This window comes from Rhinoderma darwinii, chromosome 8, assembly GCF_050947455.1.
Source record: "Rhinoderma darwinii isolate aRhiDar2 chromosome 8, aRhiDar2.hap1, whole genome shotgun sequence".
Classification (NCBI taxonomy): domain Eukaryota; kingdom Metazoa; phylum Chordata; class Amphibia; order Anura; family Rhinodermatidae; genus Rhinoderma; species Rhinoderma darwinii.
In genome coordinates this window covers 10,718,527-10,744,392 of record NC_134694.1, presented here as the reverse complement: position 1 = coordinate 10,744,392, position 25,866 = coordinate 10,718,527, and the positions used below count along the sequence as shown (strand labels likewise).

Below are 25,866 nucleotides of genomic sequence, written 5' to 3'. Positions count from 1 at the left end.
AAGCACCCCCCCCCCCCCCAGCATGATACTGCCACCACCATGCTTTACAGTGGGAATAGTGTTCTTGTGATGGGAAGTGTTGGGTTTGCGTCACACATAGCATTTCCCATGTTGGCCAAAAAGTTCAATTTTAGTCTCTTCCGACCAGAGAACCTTCCTCCATATGATTGGGGAGCTTTGCACATGCTGTTTGGCGAACTAAAAACATAGTTTCTTATGTTTTTCTTCAAGCAATGTTTTTTATGGTCACTTCCATAAAGAGTTTATAGTGGTCCTATAGACAGATACGTCCATCTCCGCTGTGAATCTTTGGTGCTCCTTCAGTGTTATCGTTGGTGTCATTATTGTATCCCTGACAAATGGGCGGCACACAGGGCGATGGTTTCAATAAATCATGTGTCTTCTGAAGTTAAATGGTTTATTAAGGGGTTTTCGTAGCAAAGGGGGTGAATACATATGCACTCACTTTTTTAACAAGGTATTTTTTCTCCATTACACACAATGTAAAATACATTTTAATTCCAGGTTGTAATTCCAGAAAACAGAGGAGGATGAATACTTTTGCAAGGCACTGTATGTGTTGTAAACTAGGCATGTAAACAAGTGTTCTCATTCACTGACAGCAAACAAATATCTTAAAAATGGTGACGAATTGAAACACAAAGTAGATTATAAAGTGGTATCACTTTTCAGTGAATAAACATTATTTACATGAACCCCTTTCGCTAATCTCATGCGTGTATACAAATAATGAGGTGGCATGCATGAGACTGAGTGGAAATGAATATGGACGTGGTGCCCATAGCAGCAAATCCAACCTTAAAAGTCATTCTTGCTTTTCCCATTACAAAAATCTCAATACGCTGTGTCATTGGTTGCTATGAATTCAACGAGTTTTTCAATATTCTGCATTTTAATAAATCATTCTAGAAAATGTATTAATATTTACAGAATATTTCAAAAGTCTTAATGAGATTATGGATAACGAAGAAGTTCAAAGGGAAGATTCAGACTGATATCCAAAGAGCACTTCTCCATGATCACACCATGAGACAGGCCTGTGCTAGTCAAGAAATTCTCCATTTAATTCTAAGGTAATCCTACATGTAAAGCTATGGATTAAATGTTAGGGTAGTGACCAATCAGTTAAAGGGATGATTAATCGGATAAAGCTTCCCCTTGATAACAGCTAGTATTATAGGGAGGTGGTCAGCATAGCCTTTTCCTCCCTTGCCATCCTCCTGCCATTGATGGTTTTCATGTATATATGTAAGTAATATATGTGTACATGTATTTCCCCATATAAAAAAAAGACTAGAGGACAGAAAAGGGTCCATTGTACCAAGAGGTCAGGCCACTTGTGATAAGGTAGGGCACACTCACAGGCCAGCCGACATGCAGTAGCTGATAGAATGATGTTTGCTGGAAGAGAAGAAGAGGAATCATTATTGGTAAGGCATAACACAATGGTGAATAAGAGTAAGGCTATGTTCACACGCTTAACCAAAAACATCTGAAAATACGAAGCTGTTTCAAGCTCCTGATTTGTGGATGTTTTTTAAGCCACTCGCGTTTTTTACGGCTGTTTTTGGAGCTGTTTTCAATAGAGTCTTTGAAAAACGGCTCCAAAAACGGCCCAAGAAGTGACCTGCACTTCTTTTTCGCAACCACATAAAAAAAGGGCTCGTCGGAACAGAACGCCGTTTATCCCATTGAAATCAATGGGAAAATGTTTGGAGGCGTTCTGCTTCCGATTTTTCGGGCGTTTACGGGCCGGAAAACATCCGAAAATAGGCCGTGTGAACATACCCTAATACTTTATTAAGAGTTGGATGTTCATTTATAGCTATGTCATTGTGTTTCGGATGATTGCTTTGGGGTCTGTGAGCTGGGATCTCCACTACTCACTAGAATGAAGGGGTTGCAGCACATTGCCAGCCCATAGAACTTAGTGGAACCATCATCAACATAACTTGGAGATTAGGAAATCTCTGCTAAAAGCTGGAGGAGCATGGTGCTCACGTTGAGTGCAGCAGGACCCTTCATTGTAGCAATAAGGCTTCGTTCACATCTATTGATTATTTGCTTCATCTGACCTTTCCGTCAGGGGAACCCATCAACGGAATCCACATTGAAACAAACGAAAATTATTTTCACTGGATCCATCACCATTGAAATTAATGGTGATGCAAACGGAAACCTATGATTTACGTTTGTTTCAGTTTGGATTTTGTTCATGGGTTCCCCTGACGGAAAGGTCCGACGAAACAAATGAACGAGTCAGAACGCAGATGTGAACGAAGCCTAAAAGAGGATCTATCTGCTCTCCTGGACAAGTCTGTTTTGGTAAATACTTGAATTTCTCATAAAATAATAATGCTTGAGCACAATGCAGAGTTCTTACAGAAGATGCTGCGGAATTGTCATTACATAAGGATCCAAGTATACATTAATATAGAAATGTCCCGTGTTCTGGTAAGTTCAGTATTATCATAAGCCCATTGTTTCAAATCACTATTCACATCAATGTCCATACATATCTGCCTCTATTGAAGCTAGATAGTCGTGAACATTGATGTGGGTTGTGATTTGGATCCGTACAATAAACCTTTGAGAACAGTAAATCACCAAAACGCAAAACAGGCAGTGTTGTCATGAGGACATAGAAGTACAAAGAGGGCCTTTTAAATAACAGTTCTTGTAGTTCTCATTCAGTTGCACTAGATATACACGGTTTAATGCAGCAGTCTCTAACCGGTGGCTCTCCAACTGTTTGCCCTGGGAATCATAGTTTCCCAATACCTGAAGAGCCACTGGTTTAATGTGTAATAGTCAATAGATAATCTGTATAAGCATCAATGCTGTACATGCAAAAATGCATTGGTCAATATATTCAGTGCCTATAGATCAATCGTCAACTCTACAATAAGGGACAGCCAGTCCCTTAGAGAGAATCCACAGTGCATACTACTTGGTGTATTGTATAGGCAATGTCTAAAAATGATTTGATATATAAACTTACATAGAATGCTGCCCAGTCCTCAGGGGAGTTGTTCCACATCATTATGGTGGGTAATCCTGGTGGTCCACGGGGCCCAGGATTCCCTGTCATACCCATACGTCCCATAATACCAGGATCCCCCTGTAATATAAATCAACAGGTTTCAGTAATAATGACTCATCCTATACTTTATAACACAATCATAATCAGTAAAACGAATACACCATTCTTGTATGCTGTTATAGACAATCATAGACCTTCCACTAGCTCAACGTGAACCTAAACTCGGCTCTTGGCCACATAAGGTGATTTAAATGCAGATTTACCTTACCTTATCTCCTTTAGGACCAGGAAATCCAGGCCGACCAGGGCAGCCCTGGAATATACAGAGAGTGTTATAATTTGAATGATTCAGATATATGCAGTTAAAAGGATCTTCTTGTGTCATTTCTATTATTTAGCATCACATTAACAAATATTTGTTAAAACGGTTGTTACGTTTTTAGTTCATTAACGCTTTCTGCGTTCTGTCCTGCTTTGCTGGTAAATTCTGGCCCATTACGCTTATAACAGGGTGCTGAAGGGTTAAATGGACATTTCAAATTGAAAATTGCATTGTATGTCTATAGGATCTGTTTTGAACAGATGGGGTAGGGGAGGGGGGAAACTACAATCCATCCATTATTTATCACATTTGCTGCATTCTCTACTCTATCCTCTAGAGGTCAGTGTTTACACTGTCTTGTCAAATACAGCAGAAGTTTTGCATTATGAATTAGTAAACTTATTGGGGATGGAGATACTTTACAGGGGCGAGACCATGTTTACACCATTGTATTCACCAGTTTATACCATGCAGTATTTTATTGCTAGTGTCTGTCACGGCCAATATGTTATATGCATTAGTTATGGTGTCTCACCTCCAAAAAGGGCAATGCCAAAGAAATGGAAGTGCTAGCTGTGCCATGTGCCTTAGAAATGTTGCAAATATGAGTATTAAAGAATCTGTTTTATGAGAAAGTGTGAGCTCTAGAGGGGTGAGCCCTGCAAATCTTATTCCAGAGATTAGTATAGGTTCGGACTTCCACCAATGTTATTTTCTAGTGTGCTATTGTATGGATATTACAATGTCCCGGTGGCTTCCAATATCCATATAATTTACTCTTACAAGTTCCCTCGTATATTCACTAGCAGATCATTAATTGTGGGAACTCCCTGTCCTATATATATCTGTAACCAGAACAGACCCCGAAGGCATTCAAAGAATTTCTTAAAGGGACTGTCTGGTTTATAAAACCCAGCACCTAATTCAGGTGCTCCATCAGTTAGTCAGAGTGGACAGCGGCTGCCAAACGCGTCACTTTTTCTGGAGGACCCAGCATGTCTGTGCATTTCGCAGAAAGCCCATATAATTTAATCAGCATCATGTTATACCCCACTTCCCCTGTGAGGGCGCTAAAGGGGAATTGAATGTTTGCTGCTGGAATCCCCTGCACATTGCAGATGATCACTGGAACTCCCTGTGATATTTAAAGAAATCTTCTAACCAAAAGGTATATAGTGGATAATTCCTTTAAAAACGCTAAACTTGTGGCCCATTTGCACCAACTAAACAGCCACCCGAAGTGCACATCCAGAGCTACAATCAAGCATTAACCATATGAAAATGTGGCACTTCTAAGGGGTTTCATTAAACTTACACTCGTTATAACTATTACTAAAAAGTTGAAGGGGTAAGAAAACACTGACATGTAAACTCTTTCATGGCTCCATTTCAGTCTGACTTTCACTAGATTCCTTTAACCCCTTAACGACATGTCACGAACTAGTACGTGACAGCCGTTAAGGGGAAGTATGGAGTGGGCTCACGGGCTGAGCGTCCTCCATACTCAGCGGGTGAGGGCTGTGTAATACAGCCGACACTTCACTGCAAAGGGCGGAATCAAAAATCACTTTCATTCCGCCAGTTTAATGCCTTAAATGTCGCGGTCAATTACGACCGCGGCATTTAAATTGTTAATCAGAGGGGCATCCCCCCCCCACGACGTGATCGTGGGGGGGGGGGTGTGCCAATGGTTGTCATGGCAGCCTGGGAGCCTAATGCAGGCCCCCAGGTCTGCCATCTTTCTACTCCTGTGAAGCCCTGCCTTCAAAGGAGACTGTCAGTATCACGATATACTGCCCTACCTTAGTCTGGTCTTTAAGGGGTTAAGATATTTGAGCATTTTATAGATGCCTTAAAGGGTAATCGTAACTGAAATACCCCTTCCGAAAAGCAGGCCACCTGATCAGCTGGTTGCCATAGGTTTGGCTGCTGAAACTCCCAATGATGAGCTGTTTTGACCAGGGAAAGCTGCCAATAGGCGCACATCTCCCCTGCGGTGGTCACCTTAATAGAGCATATGGACAGGGGTAGTCCAGTTGAGACCTCTTTAATTTCAAGTGTTCCGCCTGAAGACAGAGGACTATGTTGTAGTATTGCAAAGCACACTGCATTACTCACAGGAAGACCACGTGGTCCTGGATACCCCCGGACAGCAGTCTTCTTTATCTTTCCACTTGAAGGATGTTTAACCTGCAGGACTCCCGAGTCTCCTGATCCCCCTATTGGATAGTCCTCTTTGGATGAGGTAGGTTGCATTGTTGTTCTTGTCTCTTGTTTTTGTACTACTGGTGCTGTAGTACGTGTCGGTAGGTTGAGGGGCACGTTCCTCATGGGAGTTGGCAATGGGCTCGGTATGGTGTAAGTGAGGTTTTTGGTAAGGTCAATAATATCACCAGTGAATTTATCAACAGGAAGCTGCCCCGTCACTACGGAACCTTTTTCCTTTTTCTCCGTTGTGATGTTTTCCTCAATAGGATCCAGTTTCTTGTACAGTTCGTCTTTTTTTATGGCCTTTGCGATGGACCCATTGACAAGGAATGAACTCTGACCAGAAGTAGGTATGAAACCTTCTTCCTTGAGCACCGACAAGTCCAGTTCACTTAGGTATTTGTGGGATGTGGTGTCCATGGTCTGCTCAGCAATACCTCCATGACCCGCTAACTCCTTCTGTGATGTGTTAGACTGAAGACCCTAGGGAAAGGAGGTGACAATTTGTTAAAAACTTCTTAAAATTACACATAAAGACAATGTAAACACTACCAACAGATATGAGCCTTGATCATCATGTTGCATGAATGCCAAGATAACTACCAGATAGGCTATACAGAGCGCAGATGGTCATTTTTGGGCATTCAGAAGTTACTCTGGCCATACCCATCAGAAGAAAGTTGAGAATCTAGACCATTTTGACCATTCATCTTTTTAGAATGTTTTCGCAAACAATTGTTTGTGATGGCCGGCAACCATCCAATGTCTTCTGAAAAGACAATTGCTTATGTTGGGTCTGTCGTAATGTGCTCATTGCGCCCAATTGTTTGCCACTTAGTGCATCCTTCTGATCTGCTAGTTCAGTCTGGCATGTTGATAGTTTGTGCAAATTATCAGCTGCATGGTTACTAAACCTATATGTATGGACAGTTTTGCCTTAAAATATAGCATAGGACTTCTATATTATAGTTCAATGTGCTGGGTACTTTGTATGCCTTAAAGGGGTAGTCCAGGATTAGAAAAACATGGCTATTGTCTTCCAAAAACAGTCTGGTATTGAAGCTTGGCTCCATTGAAGTGAGCGTGGCTGAGCTGCAATACCAAATACAACGTGTGGACAGATGTAGCGCTGTTTTAGGAAGCCATGTTCTTCTAATCCTGGACAGCCCCTTTAAAGTAGTCATAGACATCAGACAGCTGGAGTAGTGAGATGATTAGTTGAAGCTCCAATCAGGAGGAAAAAATCTGATCAGCAGATCAATGATTCTCTTGACAATAGACGTTGGAGGAATGACTGTAATATCCCATAGATACGAGGCTGTTGGTGAATCCTGTTGAAATGCTCGGTATCTGCCAACTAAAATCTAATATCCTTGACTAGCTTTAGGCTGTATTCACACGAACGCGTCCAACCTCAGACATGAAAAACTGCAGTATTTCACATCCGAGGTGCACCCGTTCCGGGACGTGTTATCACGCATCCCCTATAGACTGGAGTCTATGGAAAGATGCGTGAAGCGCAAAAAAATAGGACGTGTCCTATTTTTTCACTGACCCTTCACACGCTCTGTTAATACAACGGTCATGTGAACGGACCCATTGAAATACATGAGTCCGTGTGACGGTCGTTGTTATGACGACCGTCACACGGATGTGATACACGCTTGTCTGAATGAGCCCTTAGGTTATGTGATAGATCACTGGAGAGATGCATGTGGACGATCCCGACATCCCCCCCTGTGTTTTGGGACTTTTATACTCTGGTCAGTTTTAAAGCTTTGGTCTGATGTCCCTTTCAAGAGTTGAATAGAGCAGAGGAAGTAACACATTGGATCAAAGTCCGCTCTCTATCCGGACCATGTGAGGAGACGTGTGTCTTCATTTCATTCATGGGAAGAAATAGACAACATCCGAGCTACTCATCAAAAGGGATTTCCCTGTGTAAACGAATTAAAACCGTTCCCGGGGTTTCGATCATTCTGCGGGATTTGAGCTTGACTATATGTTTAAGTCAGTATTATTGGCCTCAGTCTCGAGTTACTTGGTAAATTAATGGGTTTTCATTTCGACTGTAAGAATTTAGTAATTTTGGTTGTCATGGTACGGATCATTATTTTGTGACATGCACTTCTTTTGACGAGCCATCATTTTACGTGCCGTATCGCTGGAATCGCTGATTTTCTGTTGTGGGTTTTCCCCATTGAACTCAATGGCGAGGTAAAACCCGCAACAAATAGCAAATGTTGGGATTTTTGCGGCGAAAAAGCTGCGATTCCGCTGAACAAATCGCAACTCCGAAAAAAGGAACCTTTTTGTTGTGTAAAATTAATAAAAATGTTCAAACTTATAGCGACACTTTCTTCTGTTCTCTATCCAGTTCGGCCCCCTGGGATGACGGCCAGGACAAGAATAGAAGAAAGCCTCGCTATGACAACGGAGACTAGGGTAAGTATAAAGTTTTTTTTCTTTTTAGCCACTGTTCTCCGCAGCGGAGATTCCGCCCGAAAAACTGCCCCACAATTTGGTGTGGTTTTTCAGGCAGAAATCCCTGCGTGTTCCAGTACGGATACGCTGTGTACTTTTACGCACCATATCGCCCCTGTGTGAACATGGCCTTACTATGACCGTAATCAAACAGGCATTGTAATAGTTTTGGCTGCTTCCTTCAGCCTGCAGTCCCAGGGTTACCTGTCCATCACCCAGAAAATACTAGTATCTGTTCAATACTCCAGGCTTACCTCAATGACTACGTTTCCTTGGTTGCTGCTTCTACTAAACATATTAATAGGCAACATGCAAATAATAAAGGTGCCAGCAAGCAGTAACTGATAGAGCTTCTAATGTCCAGTTTGCTCAGGGCAATGGTTGGTGCTTCTGTATATAGTATTTTCCATATTCTCTCAGTTATTTTGCTTGGTACAGATAGTACTAATACCATACATTGCTGTCATGACTTGGACATAATACAACTATGTATATGTAACTGGTTGAATATTAGTGGCTACTGCTGGTAGGTTTGTTACTGGGCATTTCTGGAACGGATGATAAATCACTACTACTCAGTATACTGGTACCAGCTTCATCTTTATTGGTATTGCCGTGTATACTGCAGACATATTACTGGGCAAACCTACTACTACATCATAAATGTATTACTACCAAAGTGCATATTAGTGTTCATCACGGCTACCTGTGATATTATACGGCTATAGACCTGTCTGGTGGTCAAATGCAAATGCGGAAAAGTATTAAACTCATTCAGACGAGCGTAATACTCGTCCGTGTGCTGTGCATTGAAATAACTCACAGCACACGGACCCATTCATTTCAATGGGGCTATTCAGACATGCTCAAGTTTTCACGCAGCGGGTGTCCATTGCGTGAAAATCACTGCATGTCTTATATTGGTGGGTTTTTGCGCACCCAGTCGCCAATTGAAGTCCATGGGTGCGTGACAACCACGGACGACATCTGTGTGCTGTCCGTGTTTCACGCATCAGTTACATAGAAAGGCAGAGAAATACATTTAAAAAAAAAAAAAAGTGCTTGCCCGGATGTGAAAAACGCATGCCACACGCAAAGCACAGTGATGCCAATACGTAACGCACGTGGACATGAAATGTAGGCGAAACGCAGCATTTTTTTTACGCGCGCAAATCGGACACGCTTGTCTGAATGTAACCTAAACATATAGCCATCAGCTTCAGACCACTGGCCATAACAAAGTGATAAAAGGTTATCAGTATTCAATCCCATCCCTCATTTCTCTGCCCCTGATCACCATCTGATAAGACAAGTGATGTCAACAACCCTGTCATTTATTTACATACCTGCATAAACAATCATCTCGCAGTAAGGCTGGGTTCACACGACTATGTTACGTCCGTAATGTACGGAACGTATTTCGGCCGGAAGTCCCAGACCGAACACAGTGCAGGGAGCCGGGCTCCTAGCATCATAGTGATGTACGACGCTAGGAGTCCCTGCCTCTGCGTGGAACTACTGTCCCGTACTGAAAACATGATTACAGTACGGGACAGTTGTCCTGCAGAGAGGCAGGGACTCCTAGCATCGTACATCACTATGATGCTAGGAGCCCGGCTCCCTGCACTGTGTTCGGTCCGGGTCTTCCGGCCGAAATACGTTCCGTACATTACGGACGTAACATGGTCGTGTGAACCCAGCCTTACAACAACCAGCACATAAGTCTACTGACCTGGAAATATTTTTCATTATTGGAACATTTGTAATTACACAATTGCACAACCGCCTTTATCAGCATCAATTTATATTGGAAAATCATATTGATCGCTGCAGCAATCACAATACAAGACTTACATCTCCCCGCTACAAATCAAAATACGTTCTTCATTTGAACAGGTAATAAAATAGCGACACAGCAATGATAGAAGACGTACACTGACATCACAGGGATTGTGGTCGGATCATAGCGTCTATGGCACAGTCATCATTAGGTCACAAACTGATCGCACAAATCAATTCGTTCCTGGAACCCCAAACTGCTGAGCCTTGTAGTCCAACTCAACTCTAACTTCTCCAATTACTAATATATCACCTTATTGAAAGTCTTTTTACGTGATATTTTGATAGTTGGGTATAATAATGACAATATATACAATGTTCTTACCTGTGTAGATGACAGTACCCAATAATTTATGACTAGGAGAACAACAAAAACATCATGTACAGAAGCACCGACCATTGCCCTGAGCAGACTGGAGATTGGCAGTCCTATCAGATATTCCTTGCTGGTACCTTTTACCATTAGATTTCTATAATGATGGTTACAGCCCAAAAAGCAGGTGTGGCCGGGCTCACTAAACAAACTACTGTTTATTGCCTCCCTGCCCCTTACAGATGCCCCATAAAAAGAAGAGCTCATTTAAAGTTGTTCACCCCCCACTGGGAACAGGGAGTGTTTATCTTGTTAGATTACCTGCAGATTCTATCGGAATGATGTCAGACATAAACTGTGGGGTTAAATTTTTTTATATATATATTTTTTTTTATATATTTTTTTTTTAGAAATGACACCGGGGTGCGATCCTGGGACCCCTGGCAGAACAGCGAGTTAAATAAAACAGACTTTCCCAGCCTTGGGCTATTTTGATCTTTCCATCTTGACGTTTTGCTATCTTTCATCACAGCAAAACTTCAAAGAACGCCTGGCTAGTTTACTTAAATTTATAGCAACCCCCCTACACCCTTCTTTACTGACAGCAAGGAAAATGAAACGGGCCTGATCTGCTTCATTGTGGGACATTGTGCCGTGGGCTGGGTACTTAAGAAGAGATTTATGGTAATCATCAGATTTTTTAGAGTTGATGGGTTAGAGTATCAGCTCTGCGGTTCATAATCCTTGTATTGTGCATTCCATACATTTCAATAATTGCAATGTATTACCTATTAAATAAAGAATAAAGAATGCACCCCCCCCCCCTTATTTTAGAGGTAAAACAACATTTTGTTTAACAATATTGTCTTTATATTATACTCGGGATAGTTCTAAATTTCAGACTTTATATTATTTAAAGATTTCTAAGCTTTTCGGTTATAATTTGTAAGTTCACCTTAACACACAGCCAATTCTAGGTTTTACAATCTGTACTGAGTAACTTAACACATCTATATAGCAGTTGGATCTCTGTTTTTCTGATACAAAGTTCCAAATCCCACGCATAGTTATAGAGTTGAATGATAAAGTTTTGACTGCTTGCAGTTACCACTACGGGGAGCTTAGAAGTTTACTGCATGCTGTTTTGTTATGGAGTTCAATTGATAAACGGTATTCAGTAAGCTCCCAAGCTCCCCCTAGTGGTGGCTAGAGGAAACCTGAATTTTATCATATGACATTATCATTTAAAGGGGTTGTCCCAGAATTAATACAAAAAAACTCCTTGTTATGCTAAAGATGGCTCGCATAGGACGTCTATGAGGTGCAGGTCGCTGAGCTGAGTTCTTCTGCACCGTTTCATCAAAGTTGGGGGTCTCAGCATACGGACCCCCATTGATCAAAACTTCTGATATGGCTCTATGATATATCGAAGGTCTTTTTTTTTTCAACATTAGATTTTTATTGAAATTTCTAAAATACAAGAATGGTAACATTGAAATGGTACAATGGAAACCCTGAGTCACAATATTTCTGAGTACAAATTCCAATCATACCCTAATAAATGAACCCAAATAAATGAATATATAACCAAGATGAAAGGATCAGGAAAGAGAATGAAGGGGTGAGGGGGGGGGGGGACGACAACAGGCATAGGTGCATTATCGACAACCACATCATTGTACATTATCCAGGGGTGCCAGAAGGCAATAAAAGAAGCAATCTATTCTGCCTGAGGTAGAAGAGACGTTCATATACGCAATGAGTTGAAACTATGGCAATAACTTCATTACAAGAAGGGGACGCAGAGGATTTCCAGGCCGTGGCTGTCAAAAGTTTGGAAGTAAGCAATACGTGCCACACTAGTCGTCTAAAATCAGGCGGCACCATCTCTATCTCCATATCAAAGGTCTTTTGAAAGTGCAGTTACTTTTTTAGCATGGCAGCCGGCATTAATTGTGAACGCAGTTATGGATATGATTGGACTATGGTACATGCAGTAATGGCTTCTATGCTTTTCAGAATAAAATTATAAATTAGGGCCTGTTCACATCACCGTTCGCTTTCCGTTCCGGGGTTCCGTCGGGTGAACCCCGCAACGGAAAGTGAAAGCACAGCTTCCGTTTCAGTCACCATTGATATCAATGGTGACGGAAACATCGCTAATGGTTTCCGTTCGTCACCATTACGGCAGGTTTCCGGTTTTCCGACAGAACCCCGGAACGGAAATGAACGGAGATGTGAACAGGTCATAAGCAGAAAAATATTTCACAGGTCAAACATATGCCAACTGTATACTTTTTTTTATAGATGTGTTATACAGTTGCATCCTTTTTGCAGTATGTCATTTTCTTACGTTATATGAACCTAAAAGGATGGTCTCACGGAGACGACTATGTGTATTTGGCCTATAGAGGCATATGGACATTATAGTAGGGGGGACCCCACTCTATAAGACAGAGCAGAGAGCCGCTTTGTAAGCACGGCTCCTACTCTGGTGGACCCAGAACATCCATCGCGGACCAGGGAAAATGTTTTGCCAAAAAAGGCTTTCCCCGGTGACAAGAGCTAATCACCAGGGGTTTGAGAAGGGGTTATCTCCATGAGTCAACCCGTTTAACTTTAGACTAATCCCAAAAGATAACCAAGCTACTTCAAACAATTGTCATATATATAATTGCACAAAAGATCTTTATCAAATTCCAAACAGTGATACCAGATTAGTGAACACTCTAATTAACATTTCCTGCCCCCTTAGGCTACTTTCCATGGTGTAATCCTCCAAAATATATAGAAATATATAGAATACATTTGGCCAAGAATGTATATTTGTAATGTATAATTATATAATGCCTACATCTAAAAATCATTTAAAACCAAATGTACAAAATGTACAGAACGTGGTCCTAGCGCTCTTGCTGTGATCACATCCGGTTATCTAGTAAGAGTTGGGGGCGCTGTTGCATTGATGTCTATGGAAAGTATAAGCCCTCGGCAGTGGTGAAAAGCAGTACTGCAAGTTACAGTAAGAAAAAATCTGTTCCACGATTCAGAATATTTTTGGGATTTGCATGTTTTCAGGCATCTATGCCTTGGTAGTTGTCTATACAAAAATTCACAGTAAATCAATATGCCCTTTGTCTAACCTTTTTGTTGAATTTCCTTGAGCTTGGACCTATGCTGAGGACATTCCTTCTGTCCTGTTTATTACACCAATACGTCAAGTCAATTGACACATTTATATTCTGTAAGTGTACGTCATTGTTTGTCTTCTTATTGTAGCCCTTGTGGCAAAATACTTTTACCTGTTAAGATGGCTCCTGTTACAGAATCTTAAATTGCAATTCCAGTTTCAACTGATAATAACATCAATGGTACAGCAGAATTCCCTAAGTCAAATAGGAAAAAATTATTTGCAAAAGTCTTTCCTAAGTACCTTTTGTTTAATCTTAATGTCACTCATTGATACTTCATGATGGAGTACAGAAGTCATATTCTGTTAGCGGGAGAGGGGCTTTTTTTCTGGGCTCTTTGTCTCCCCCTGCTGGTTAATGTGCTTAACCATTTACATACTGACTGGAGGTGCCAGTAAAAGAATGTTTTTGGGGCTCCCCATACGACAGCTGTCACTGTACCCATGGTACATCCGTTTTTGAGGTAGATGGCTGGTTCGGAATCTGTCACCTTTCTGACGACGGAATTGAAGATATTTCTAGTATTTAACCCAAAATACATGATTAAATTCATCACCGTCTCTGCAGAAATGTGCTATATACCCCACTGTATAGAGAGACAGACTAAATGCAAAAGCAATGATAATGTATGTGTAGTTGCCTGTGTAGTTTCTGACTTTACAAGCACAGATGTTCTGGTGTTATATGATACTGGTTAATTTCAGAAAACCCATTTATTTTTAAGTACCCTTTTAGTGCAACTGAATTTAAAGAAGGGAGTGCTTTATTCAGGACCTCCAATAATTAGCTGGCGGCTAGAAAGAGTGTCTCTTTGCTGGAGGACCCCACATGTCCATGCATGACATGGACACTTCGTTGATATCAATAGGCACCGTGTAATGCTTCATTTCACCCAGTGGTGGTATCTGGTCGATGCAGCTGATGTGACTGTGATAGGCTCTGTTCACACTGCGAACAGAGGTTCAGTTCTGAGCCTCCATCGACAGTCTCGTCAGCCTTGACGAAAGGATTAGTGCTGCATACAACGCTCTTTTTTCCACCAAAATGACTCCTAGGATTTTCTAGGAGTCAATAGTATCCATCATGCGACGTTATAAAAGGAAACCACATTGCTAGCCTTATATATATATATATTGCAATTAATAAAATTTCTGTTTGCACTAGTTTGTTATGGACAACTAATTAGTAAATATTATCGGACAAGAGTAGAAACGATTTCTTCATCCGCAAGAGAAACCCGTCCAAAAATAGAGCTGCCAACCAGAAGGATAGGGGTTAAATAATTCCTTTTAGCTGAGTAATGTTCATACACATCTAATAGAGACTCTAAATTCTTATCATGTGCCCTCCGGGGTTGTAGGCAGAGACCTGCAAAGAGTCAAACCACTCTGCTGGCACCGCGATGAGAACTGTAATTGCACTTTGCGCGGTGGTGGTGCCCATACAGATGCCATATTGAGGAGACAAGACTGGTATCACAATATGCATGTACCAAAAATACCCGACGCCCGACTGATTGTTGTCAGCCATGATGATACATGTGATTGGATGATGTGTGGGTTACTTTTTGTGTGTTTATTTATCGCATTGTTCATTTTTTCTATTGACAGTTTTTATTATTATTTTTTTCTGGCTATATTTGTTTTTTACCTTTTCGCATACTCTAAGGTTAATGTAAAAGTATAGTCGTTTTAAATGTTTTAGCTTGCTGTTATGATGTATATATGGATTTATTAGCCTTTTGGCTAAATCCTGAATTGAGTTTTATGTTTTTTTGTTTTGTACATAAATATCGAGTGTGTAGAAACGGAGGTCATGCCCGAGCAGACGAAACCCAAGTTGGGTTAGATAAACCTAATTTTTATGTGATATGCTCTTTTTAAACTAAAAGTTTGTAAGTATAACAAAAACCAAGCTCTTTGAAAAGCAGGTGTCAGAGTATTGGACTATTGGAGGCTGATATTTCCACCTTTCTGTGTTTTAGTAGTTTTGCAGCACATGGACCAAGTTTCCGGTGAAATCTCCAAACTGCGACTTCTGGAGACACAATCTGTTCATATCACCCAAGATAACAATTGGATGTTTGTATAAGGACTCCCACTCATCTGTGTCATAATCGAAAAACCAAGCTAAGGGCCCTCTTACCCTGGGCAATTATCGGTCAGACAATTGATCATAGAACCCTAGTTCCCAATCATTGCCCTGTGTAAACAGGGGAACGGTCAGCAGATTAAGGAGCAAATGCTCAATCATCTGCTGATCTTATTGTTTTAAACAAAAAAGTGAAATATTATCGTTGTCGGCAGCACATCTCCCTGAGAGACGCGCTACCGACATGATAATAATGTATGGGGATGAGCGATCGGAGTAACGACCGCTCGTCCCCATCCATAGCTCCATGTGACAGGAGCAAACGAGCGCCGATCAACGATGTCTCATTGATCGGCGCTCGCTGCAGCAGCCGAATATCAGCAGGTGTAAAAGGCCCTTAAGGCTTCGTTCACATCTGCGTCAGGGTCCCTTTCTGACGTTTCTCGTAGCCTCCCGTCAGAACGGGACCCTGACTGAAAACGGTGACGGATCCGGTGCCAATGGTTTCTGTTTGTCTCAGTTGTGCAAGGGTTCTGTCCTTTTGACGGAATGAATACCTACGGTTTCCGTTTGTTTCAGTCAGAGCTCCATTCTGACGGAAAGCTCAGACAGAACGTTAGAATAGAGCCCTGACGGATATGTGAACGAAGCCTAAGTTTCTCAGACTTCGCCTATCATTCATATTTTACATTTGTGACTTATTGTAGTCTGACCAACTACTACATTTGTGCTGCGCCTGAGGAAGTGGATCATTATCCAGTGATTTGCTGTGCAATTTTGCAAATGCTGCCAAGTTATGCAAAATTATTCTCACACTCGACCATCTATACAGGAAATACTAGATCAATAATTTACTGGGTTCACCCACCCGGCATCTAAGTGCACAAAAAGGAGTCTAACTGAGCAGAGGCATTACTTCAAGCTCCTGCGCCCCAATGCTAAATCTGTAACAGGGCCCCCCAACTACCAAATTATAATCTATTCTTTTTTTATAAATTCTTTTATTTTCCGTTTTCCAGTAACCAAGACACGATAGTGCAAACATCAGCAGCACAAACATCGGCACGCAGGCCAGTGTAATTACACATTAAGTGCAAGAAAAAGAACAATAAAACATCTGACACAATAATGGAAACGGACCCCCTATGCACCCTGAACCCGCAGCCATGCACAAAAGGTCCGTAGGTAGACAACTCAGAGAGCGAGAGAATAAAGCACAAAAGATAAGACAGGAAAAGGAAAGGGATGGAAGAAGCCACACAATGCGCCCTATGCCTCACGATTATATTCATGAAGCCAAAATATTCCTGAACTCGACAGAAGATTGGAATCTGACCCAATGATACCAAGTTTTGATAAACTTAGCATGGGTCCCTCTCATGGAGGCCGTGAGATCCTCCATTCTCATAATCTCCTGGATCTTACCAAACCACATACCAATTGACGGAGGGCAAGTTTGTCTCCACAGCGCCGGGATACACGCTCTAGCTGCATTCACCAGATGTCGAACCACAGAGTGACGGTACATAGATAATGGCGCCCCGCACCGATGGAGCAGGAAGAAGGCCGGTGTACACGGAAGGTGGAAATCCGTGAATTTGGAGGAGATACGTCACACCTCTGACCAAAAATCTGTGAGCCGCGGGCACTCCCAGAAAATATGCAAAATCGTGCCGACCTGGTCTCCACATCTCCAACACAGCGGTGAGACCGCAGGAATCATTGTATGCAACCTGGAAGGAACTCTAAACCAACGCGATAGGATCTTAAATCCGGCCTCCTGAAACCTGCTAGCCATGGAGGACTTATGTGCCATTGTAAACAAACGGTCCTTATGTTCTGCGGTAAATGTTAGGCCCAAGTCCCTCTCCCAGCTGAGCAGATAGGAAGGTGTGGAAAGATTGGATGGGGAAATCAGTAGAGTATATAGCCTGGACAGAGAGTGACGCAACGTGCCCGTGCCTGTACAAAGGAGCTCAAAAGGGGAACTATCCCGCGCATATGCCGACGGGTTAGGCAAGGACACGAGGAAATGTCGCAATTGAGTGATCTGCCAAGTGGTAAAAGGAAGAGGGTCTGTCAGAGCAGCTAATTGGGGGCCAGTCAACCACGCTTCCCCTTGTAAGAAATGCGCAGCGTGCCCCTTACCTGCCCGCAACCACCGCCAAAATGGACCTCTTTCTCGCCCCGGGGGGAATGCGGGATTGCCCAGGACTGGGAACAGGGGGGACGGAGACGGAGAAATCTCTGTCCAGGGAAAGAGCCGGGACGCAACCGCCAAGGTGGGTCCAATCGTCGGGTGTGACCGCGCCGATAGAGGAGTATCCCTGCCCAACCATGGCAGAGCCTGCAGGGGTACTGCCAGCATGGACTGCTCCATCGAGACCCACTGTTTAACCTCCATGTGCCGAAACCAATCCAGAATCCGTGACAGGTGTGAGGCCTGATGATAAGAGACGAAGTCCGGAAGACCCACCCCGCCCTCACACCTGGAACGGAAAAGCATGGAGAGGGCAATACGGGCTGGTTTCCCCACCCATATGAATCTATGGGGAAAGGACATCAGGGCTTGAAAGAAGGTCCGGGGGATATGAATCGGCAGGGCCTGAAAGAGGTACAAGATCCGCGGCAGTATATTCATTTTAAACCTGGCAAACCAAGTAAAGGTGCCCTTCGTCCAGGAATCCAGATCGCTCCTCACACGTTGAAGAAGGGGAGGGTAGTTAACTGCGTAAAGGTGAGATAGATACCGGGAGAGCTGGACCCCCAAATACTTGAGCGAGTCTCTAGCCCATTTGAAAGAGAAGGACCCGACAGATCTTCCACCAGAGACTGCGGCAACGAGACATTTAGAGCCTCTGACTTCTGATAATTAATTTTAAAGTTGGACAATTTCGAGTATCTACTCATCTCCGCCAAGAGATTGGGCAAGGAGATCCTGGGCGCGGTGAGAAAGAAAAGCAGGTTATCCGCATACGCAGCGACCTTATGGGACCGGCCTCCCAGCAATACACCCGCTATGTCTGAATTGGAGCGAACCTGACACAGGAAGGGCTCCAGGAACAAAATGAAAATTAAGAGAGACAAGGGACAACCTTGCCTAGTGAAATTATAATCTATTTTGATTTTGCTTTGGTGTGAACCACTTGTGAGTTGCGACCTGCAGGCTCCATACAGTGAAGGCTAATACTTGCAGGGATCCATGGTAAAGATCAAGCAGTATGTTAGACCACTCTGACAGTCCATGTTCTCATTAGCATTTAGGAGATGCACATATTAATCCAATACCTTTGTGACACTTGCATTGCCAAGCCAGAAAAGAAGCAGATACAGTCAGTCTTCATTCTAACTAGAACCTAGAATCTCAGTCAGCATAGCTTCTACCTAATGGGCTGCATGTTCTCATCACACGCTGTGGGTCATCCTGATGAATTATAGTCTTTAGGTCTCCTTTATAATATATCTGCAATATATAATCAGCAGCTTTGATTTGTGATCCTCTGGTGTAATCACAAAGCTCTTTGATAAATTAGAATAACCTCACTCCGGCTGTCTATAAACATATACAGATGATGAAGAGATTTAGAAATCAGGATTCAGAGATAAATAACCGCAGACTGTCAGGGACTGGGTTAAGAAAGGACAGTGGTGGCATCTCGCTGCGGCCACGATTTCTATAGGATGCACGCACTTACTTTCTGCATGGTCTGTATTAATAGATTAATAGTGCAGCAGTACCTGTGTGCTTTATGTACACGGCAATAAATGACATTTAATGGACAGAAAAGTGTTTATAGGTTGTTACAGTTTCTAGGAAGAGATAGATGGAGTACATTTCCCCCCAGAGACAATGGAGTGACAGGGGAGCTGCATAAAGGCCCTATTACACAGTGCAATTTTGGCCGGTACAACAAGTGCCGATCAATGCGACAGCTCGTTGATCGGCGCTCGTTTGCTCCTGTCACAAGGAGCTAGTATGGGGACCAGCGGTCGTTACTCCGATCGCTCGTCCCCATACGTTATTATCATGACGGCAGCGCGTCTCCCTGTTTACACAGGGAGATGTGCTGCCGACAACGATAATATTTCAGGTTTTTAAAACGATGCAATTAACAGAAGAACGAGCATTTCCTCCTCGTTCATCTGCTAATTGCTGCCCTGTTTACAAAGGGAAATAATCGGCAACGAGCGTTATATGAATGCTTGTCTGCCCGATCATTGCCCAGTGTAAAAGGGCCTTAGGCCTCATTCACACGAGCATGAATCACGTCCGTGTGCTGTGCGTTGAAACAACGCACAGCACACGGACCCATTGATTTTAATGGGGCCATTCACATATGCGTGATTTTTCACACAGCGAGAGTCCGCTGCGTAAAACTCACTGCATGTCCTATATTGGTGCGTGAGCACGTACATAACTATGATGCTAGGAGCCCGGCTCCCTGCAGTGTGTTCGGTCCGGGACTTGCGGCCGAAATACGTTCCGTCCATTACGGACGTAACATGGTCGTGTGAACCCAGCCTTAAAGGCCCTTTTACACGGGTCAATGATCGAGCAAACGAGCGTTCATATGAACGCTTGTTCCCGATCATTGCCCTGTGTGAACAGGGCAATGATCAGCCGATGAACCAGCAAACGCTCGTTTATCGGCTGATCGTATAGTTTATGCTGCACAAAATATTAACTTTGTCTGTAGCACATCTGCCTGTTTACACAGGGGGATTTGATGTTGACATGATGGTAATACATGGGGACGAGCGATCATAGTAACGAATGCTCATCCCCATACATAGATCCTCGTAAAAGGTGCAAATGAACACCGATCAACGAGCTGTCTCGTTGATCAGCGCTCGTTTTTTACGGCTAATATTGGCCAGTGTAAGAGGACCCTAATACTACTTAGTGTTATCCCTAAAACCTGCCATCAGCTCCAGACTTAAGGGGGTTTTACACTTGACGATTATTGGGCAGTCATGCGTTCGTATAGCGCTCGTTGCCGATAACTGCCCTGTGTAAACAGGGGAACGATCAGCAGATGAACGAGCCAACGCTCGGTCACCTTCTGATCATATTGTTTTAAAAAAGTGAAATATTATCGATGTCAACAGCACATCTTGGTGTGTAAACAGGGAGATGCGCTGCCGACATGATGATAATGTATGGGGGATGAGCGATCAGAGTAACGACAACTCGTCCCCATCCATAGCTCCGTGTGACAGGAGCAAACGAGTGCCGATCAACGATGATTCATTGATCAGCGCTCGCTGCACCGGCCGAATATTGGCCGGTCTACAAGGCCCTTTAGTTCAAAGCGCACAATGCCAAATGTCCCCTGAAAGACGCATATTCCACTGTCTGTTCCCAGTCACTAAATGTTGTAAAATAGCCTTTCAGATGAAAGATTGTGTACACTAATCATACGGGCAGTGTGATATTCATGTTATATAGAAGTCATGCAGGGTCTTCCCTGGGGAGATCCCTGATGGTGAACAGGCTCTTAGTAGATTAAAGAAGGATGCTGCAGACTTTGGAAAGCTTGTGAGTAGTGAAAGTCCACTGCATTCCATAACCAAATGATCACAACCCAGCGACCCTGGGAAGCGAGCAGAGGAGATAAGATTAAAGAGCGCTATCAATGTACATTTGATTAGCATGTTTGGTAAACCTGAGATTTATGTAACATCTGGTTCCCTATGTTCTATTAATGAAGATTGGGCACAGGGAAGGGCAAGTGTGTTTTTTCTCGGTCATGCAAATTTGCCTGGCGCAAGTGCCACGCTCTGCTGAGTGACGGCTGTAGCGGCGACTCAGGAGACCACTAGAGACGCCACTCAGAGTAGAGGGTCGGGACTGGCAGCATGCAGAGAGGAGAGCCAAGAAGCACTTGCATATGTAGTGCCCGCCCATGTGGCGCTTGCGACCGCGTCGCCAGGGAAATGAAACATTGATTTATTAGTCATGTAACTTGCCTGACCAAGACAAAACGTATAGCTACAATGCCCTCACCCTCCCATATACTGTGCTGTCGGCAGTTTTGATCCATCATAACTGCTGACAGTTTAAAGTTATTTACGGTCCTTATTTCTTTATCTGATGATCCGGATTTTCGGACAAGCTGGTAGTTATTGCTTCTCATAGAGATTTGATTAAAGGAATATTTCTGTCTATTTTATTCGTGTCTTGATACATTCTTCTTTTGGAATACAGTTTCCAATTATACTCTACAAAAGATTTCTTGGCATGTTAATTAGATGTTTGCGTTGGGTATAATAAAGCAGGCCTCTCACCACTGCATCAATGTTTTCCATCATAACTACCTTTGGAAATAAACAGTGATGACATAGCGGTGCAGACAGATACATAGCGGGAGAAATGTGTGTTTGCTGTCGAGGTTCCATTCATTCCAGCCCGGGAACAAGCTTTATTCTTTGGATCAAAGCCCGTCTAAAAGCTCCTTAATGAGGTATCATGCTGAAACGACAGCACGGAACAGCAATTTAGAAGTACTTCATCTTCTGAGTTGTATTTTACTTACTCCTAATGTGTCTGTTTGTGTTCCTGTTTTATCATTCACAGCGAACGTTTGTTTGGGCAAAGAAAATACTATTTATTAATGTTGTTTCATATATTCCATTATCTATTAATCCTTCTGTGCTATTTTTAGAGCTTTTACAGTTGGAGCTGACCTGTATAATATAATGTAATATGCATCACGCCCCCTCAGTCATATTTATGGCCCAATACCTAAATTGCCGTCATTAATAAATATTGTTTCTTCTGCCCTGCAGGCAAATATAAAGTTAACAGTTACTTTTTTTTATTAAAAGAGCAAATTCAGTCTGATATGGAATAACTCTCATCCACAGAGGTAGTATAATATTATTAATATGTTAACCAGTAATCTAGTAGTAAAAAGTATTTATTTAGAAGGCAGTATTATAGTAGTTATATTCTTGTATATAGGAGCAGTATTATAGTAGTTATATTCTTGTATATAGGGGCAGTATTATAGTAGTTATATTCTTGTATATAGGAGCAGTATTATAGTAGTTATATTCTTGTATATAGGAGGCAGTATTATAGTAGTTATATTCTTGTATATAGGGGGCAGTATTATAGTAGTTATATTCTTGTATATAGGAGGCAGTATTATAGTAGTTATATTCTTGTATATAGGAGGCAGTATTATAGTAGTTATATTCTTGTATATAGGGGGCAGTATTATAGTGGTTATATTCTTGTATATAGGGGCAGTATTATAGTAGTTATATTCTTGTATATAGGAGGCAGTATTATAGTAGTTATATTCTTGTATATAGGGGGCAGTATTATAGTGGTTATATTCTTGTATATAGGAGGCAGTATTATAGTAGTTATATTCTTGTATATAGGGACAGTAGTATAGTAGTTATATTCTTGTATATAGGAGCAGTATTATAGTAGTTATATTCTTGTATATAGGAGCAGTATTATAGTAGTTATATTCTTGTATATAGAGGCAGTATTATAGTAGTTATATTCTTGTATATAGGAGCAGTATTATAGTAGTTATATTCTTGTATATAGGGGACAGTATTATAGTAGTTATATTCTTGTATATAGGGGGCAGTATTATAGTAGTTATATTCTTGTATATAGGGGGCAGTATTATAGTCGTTATATTCTTGTATATAGGAGCAGTATTATAGTAGTTATATTCTTGTATATAGGAGGCAGTATTATAGTAGTTATATTCTTGTACATAGGGGGCAGTATTATAGTAGTTATATTCTTGTACATAGGGGGCAGTATTATAGTAGTTATATTCTTGTATATAGGAGGCAGTATTATAGTGGTTATATTCTTGTATATAGGGGGCAGTATTATAGTAGTTATATTCTTGTATATAGGGGCAGTATTATAGTAGTTATATTCTTGTATATAGGGAGCAGTATTATAGTAGTTATATTCTTGTATATAGGAGGCAGTATTATAGTAGTTATATTCTTGTATATAGGAGCAGTATTATAGTAGTTATATTCTTGTATATAGGTGGCAGTATTATAGTAGTTATATTCCTGTATATAGGGGACAGTATTATAGTAGTTATATTCTTGTATATAGGGGGCAGTATTATAGTAGTTATATTCTTGTATATAGGGAGCAGTATTATAGTAGTTATATTCTTGTATATAGGGGGCAGTATTATAGTAGTTATATTCTTGTATATAGGGAGCAGTATTATAGTAGTTATATTCTTGTATATAGGAGCAGTATTATAGTAGTTATATTCTTGTACATAGGGGGCAGTATTATAGTAGTTATATTCTTGTATATAGGAGGCAGTATTATAGTGGTTATATTCTTGTATATAGGGGGCAGTATTATAGTAGTTATATTCTTGTATATAGGGGCAGTATTATAGTAGTTATATTCTTGTATATAGGGAGCAGTATTATAGTAGTTATATTCTTGTATATAGGAGGCAGTATTATAGTAGTTATATTCTTGTACATAGGAGCAGTATTATAGTAGTTATATTCTTGTATATAGGGGCAGTATTATAGAAGTTATATTCTTGTATATAGGAGCAGTATTATAGTAGTTATATTCTTGTATATAGGTGGCAGTATTATAGTAGTTATATTCTTGTATATAGGGAGCAGTATTATAGTAGTTATATTCTTGTATATAGGAGCAGTATTATAGTAGTTATATTCTTGTATATAGGAGCAGTATTATAGTAGTTATATTCTTGTATATAGGGGGCAGTATTATAGTAGTTATATTCTTGTACATAGGGGGCAGTATTATAGTAGTTATATTCCTGTATATAGGGGGCAGTATTATAGTAGTTATATTCTTGTATATAGGGGGCAGTATTATAGTAGTTATATTCTTGTACAAAGAGGACAGTATTATAATAATTATATGCTTGTCCAGTTTTTTTGTCACTTTACTTTCCCAATTTCTCTTTAGAGGACATACAAAATGTATTAGTCATCAGCAGGTGGTGACAATAAGCATAGAAGAAAGCACCTCTCCGAGGTAAGAGAATATAATATCTAAGTGAGTCATGATAGGAGTAAAATTCACAATTAAATACTACAAAATAAAACTTTTTTAAAGAAATTTTCACCATTTATGCAGCGTTTACCCATTGCAGTAGTGTGCTGAGCGGCCAATAATCTGTAAAAACCATGTGGACAATGACCATATAGCAAAACTGGCAATTTGAGGTAAAACGCGTGCGTTTTTTTCCATGCGGTACACTGTCACAAAGTGTGAACCCAACCTTTATATAGGAATATTTGCTGTAGGATTGGTGTTACTATTTACATTGACTGGAACTGCCCTATAACATGCTTGTATTTGACTTTGAAGTTAGGAATCCAAGGTCAATTTCAAGGCAATGTAAGAATGCATTATGAGTCTTCCTATCTGCCTTATCCATCACATACCTCTTGTACAGTTGACTGAGAACTGGAGTTCTGTCCCACTCCTGAGGTCGAAGTCTCTCCCACATCGAACTGCTCAAGAGAAAGGAAAAAAAAATACAAAGTGAAGAAAGTATTCTTTTTCCAGACAGGCCGTGGCTGCGTAAGACCCAGACTCTCTAGAGGCATCCATATGTGAAGACAACATGATGTTAGCAGGTGTGCAGGTGTGTTTTAAAATCTAAGAGGAGAGGAATTTAGAATGAGTGAAAGTTTCATGGTCATTGAAGCGCAGTCATTCCTTATAATATTTAAAAAGGACATTCCTATTGAAATACAAGTCAGTAAATTGTCACATATTGTCATTCTAGGAGTTATAGATATGCCTTTGTTTGTACTGGTAGCATCATATATAACACACAGAAATTAATAATCCCTCAGGGCCCATGCACACCCGCCATATTGCGGCTCTGTTTAGTACGGAGCTATAATAGAGCTGCCATTGTGGTTCATGAGCCCTCTATTGTATCTCTGTATGCCTCCAATTTCATATGGAGACAGAGTTGTTTTTGTCGGATTCCGTAAGAATTCAACAGAAAAATAATTGTGCCATGCTCCATTAGACTCAGTTTGTAGAATTTTTTTTTAACTTCACACACACGAGTCCAACAAGAGCCTACACGGCAGTGCGCGGAGGCTGTATGGCTCTTTACTAAAGTAGCCGTGGAGCCTCTATGCACTGCCGTACAGACTTCGTGAATGTCCACCTCTGAACAACGTTTTATTTTTTGTCTAAATAGGTGCGAAATTCTTTTCTGATAATTTTTTTAATGCATCTTTATAGTAGTCGGAGCTCCGTTTTTGGAATAGAGAGCTCTAAATCCAGTAGTGGTAATTTGCTAACTGTGAATAGCTGAGCTACTTGTCTTTTAAAGAA

The 25,866-nt window shown here is 41.3% G+C and overlaps 1 protein-coding gene across 5 annotated transcripts in view; it reads right to left on the bottom strand.

Moving 5' to 3' along the window:
• The window catches only part of LOC142659190 (uncharacterized), a 169,532-nt gene that overhangs the window by 45,976 nt on the left and 97,690 nt on the right, over positions 1-25,866 (bottom strand). For 4 of the 5 annotated variants that reach the window (XM_075835052.1, XM_075835053.1, XM_075835054.1 and 1 more), the window contains 5 exons: positions 24,954-25,022; positions 5,505-6,077; positions 3,333-3,377; positions 3,023-3,142; positions 1,384-1,422 (listed from right to left, as the gene is read on the bottom strand). In XM_075835052.1, the coding sequence (XP_075691167.1) occupies positions 1,384-1,422; positions 3,023-3,142; positions 3,333-3,377; positions 5,505-6,077; positions 24,954-25,022 (846 nt within the window). Of the gene's footprint in view, positions 1-1,383; positions 1,423-3,022; positions 3,143-3,332; positions 3,378-5,504; positions 6,078-13,532; positions 13,618-24,953; positions 25,023-25,866 lie in introns of those variants that run through there. The other variant, XM_075835055.1, reaches the window with a different exon arrangement.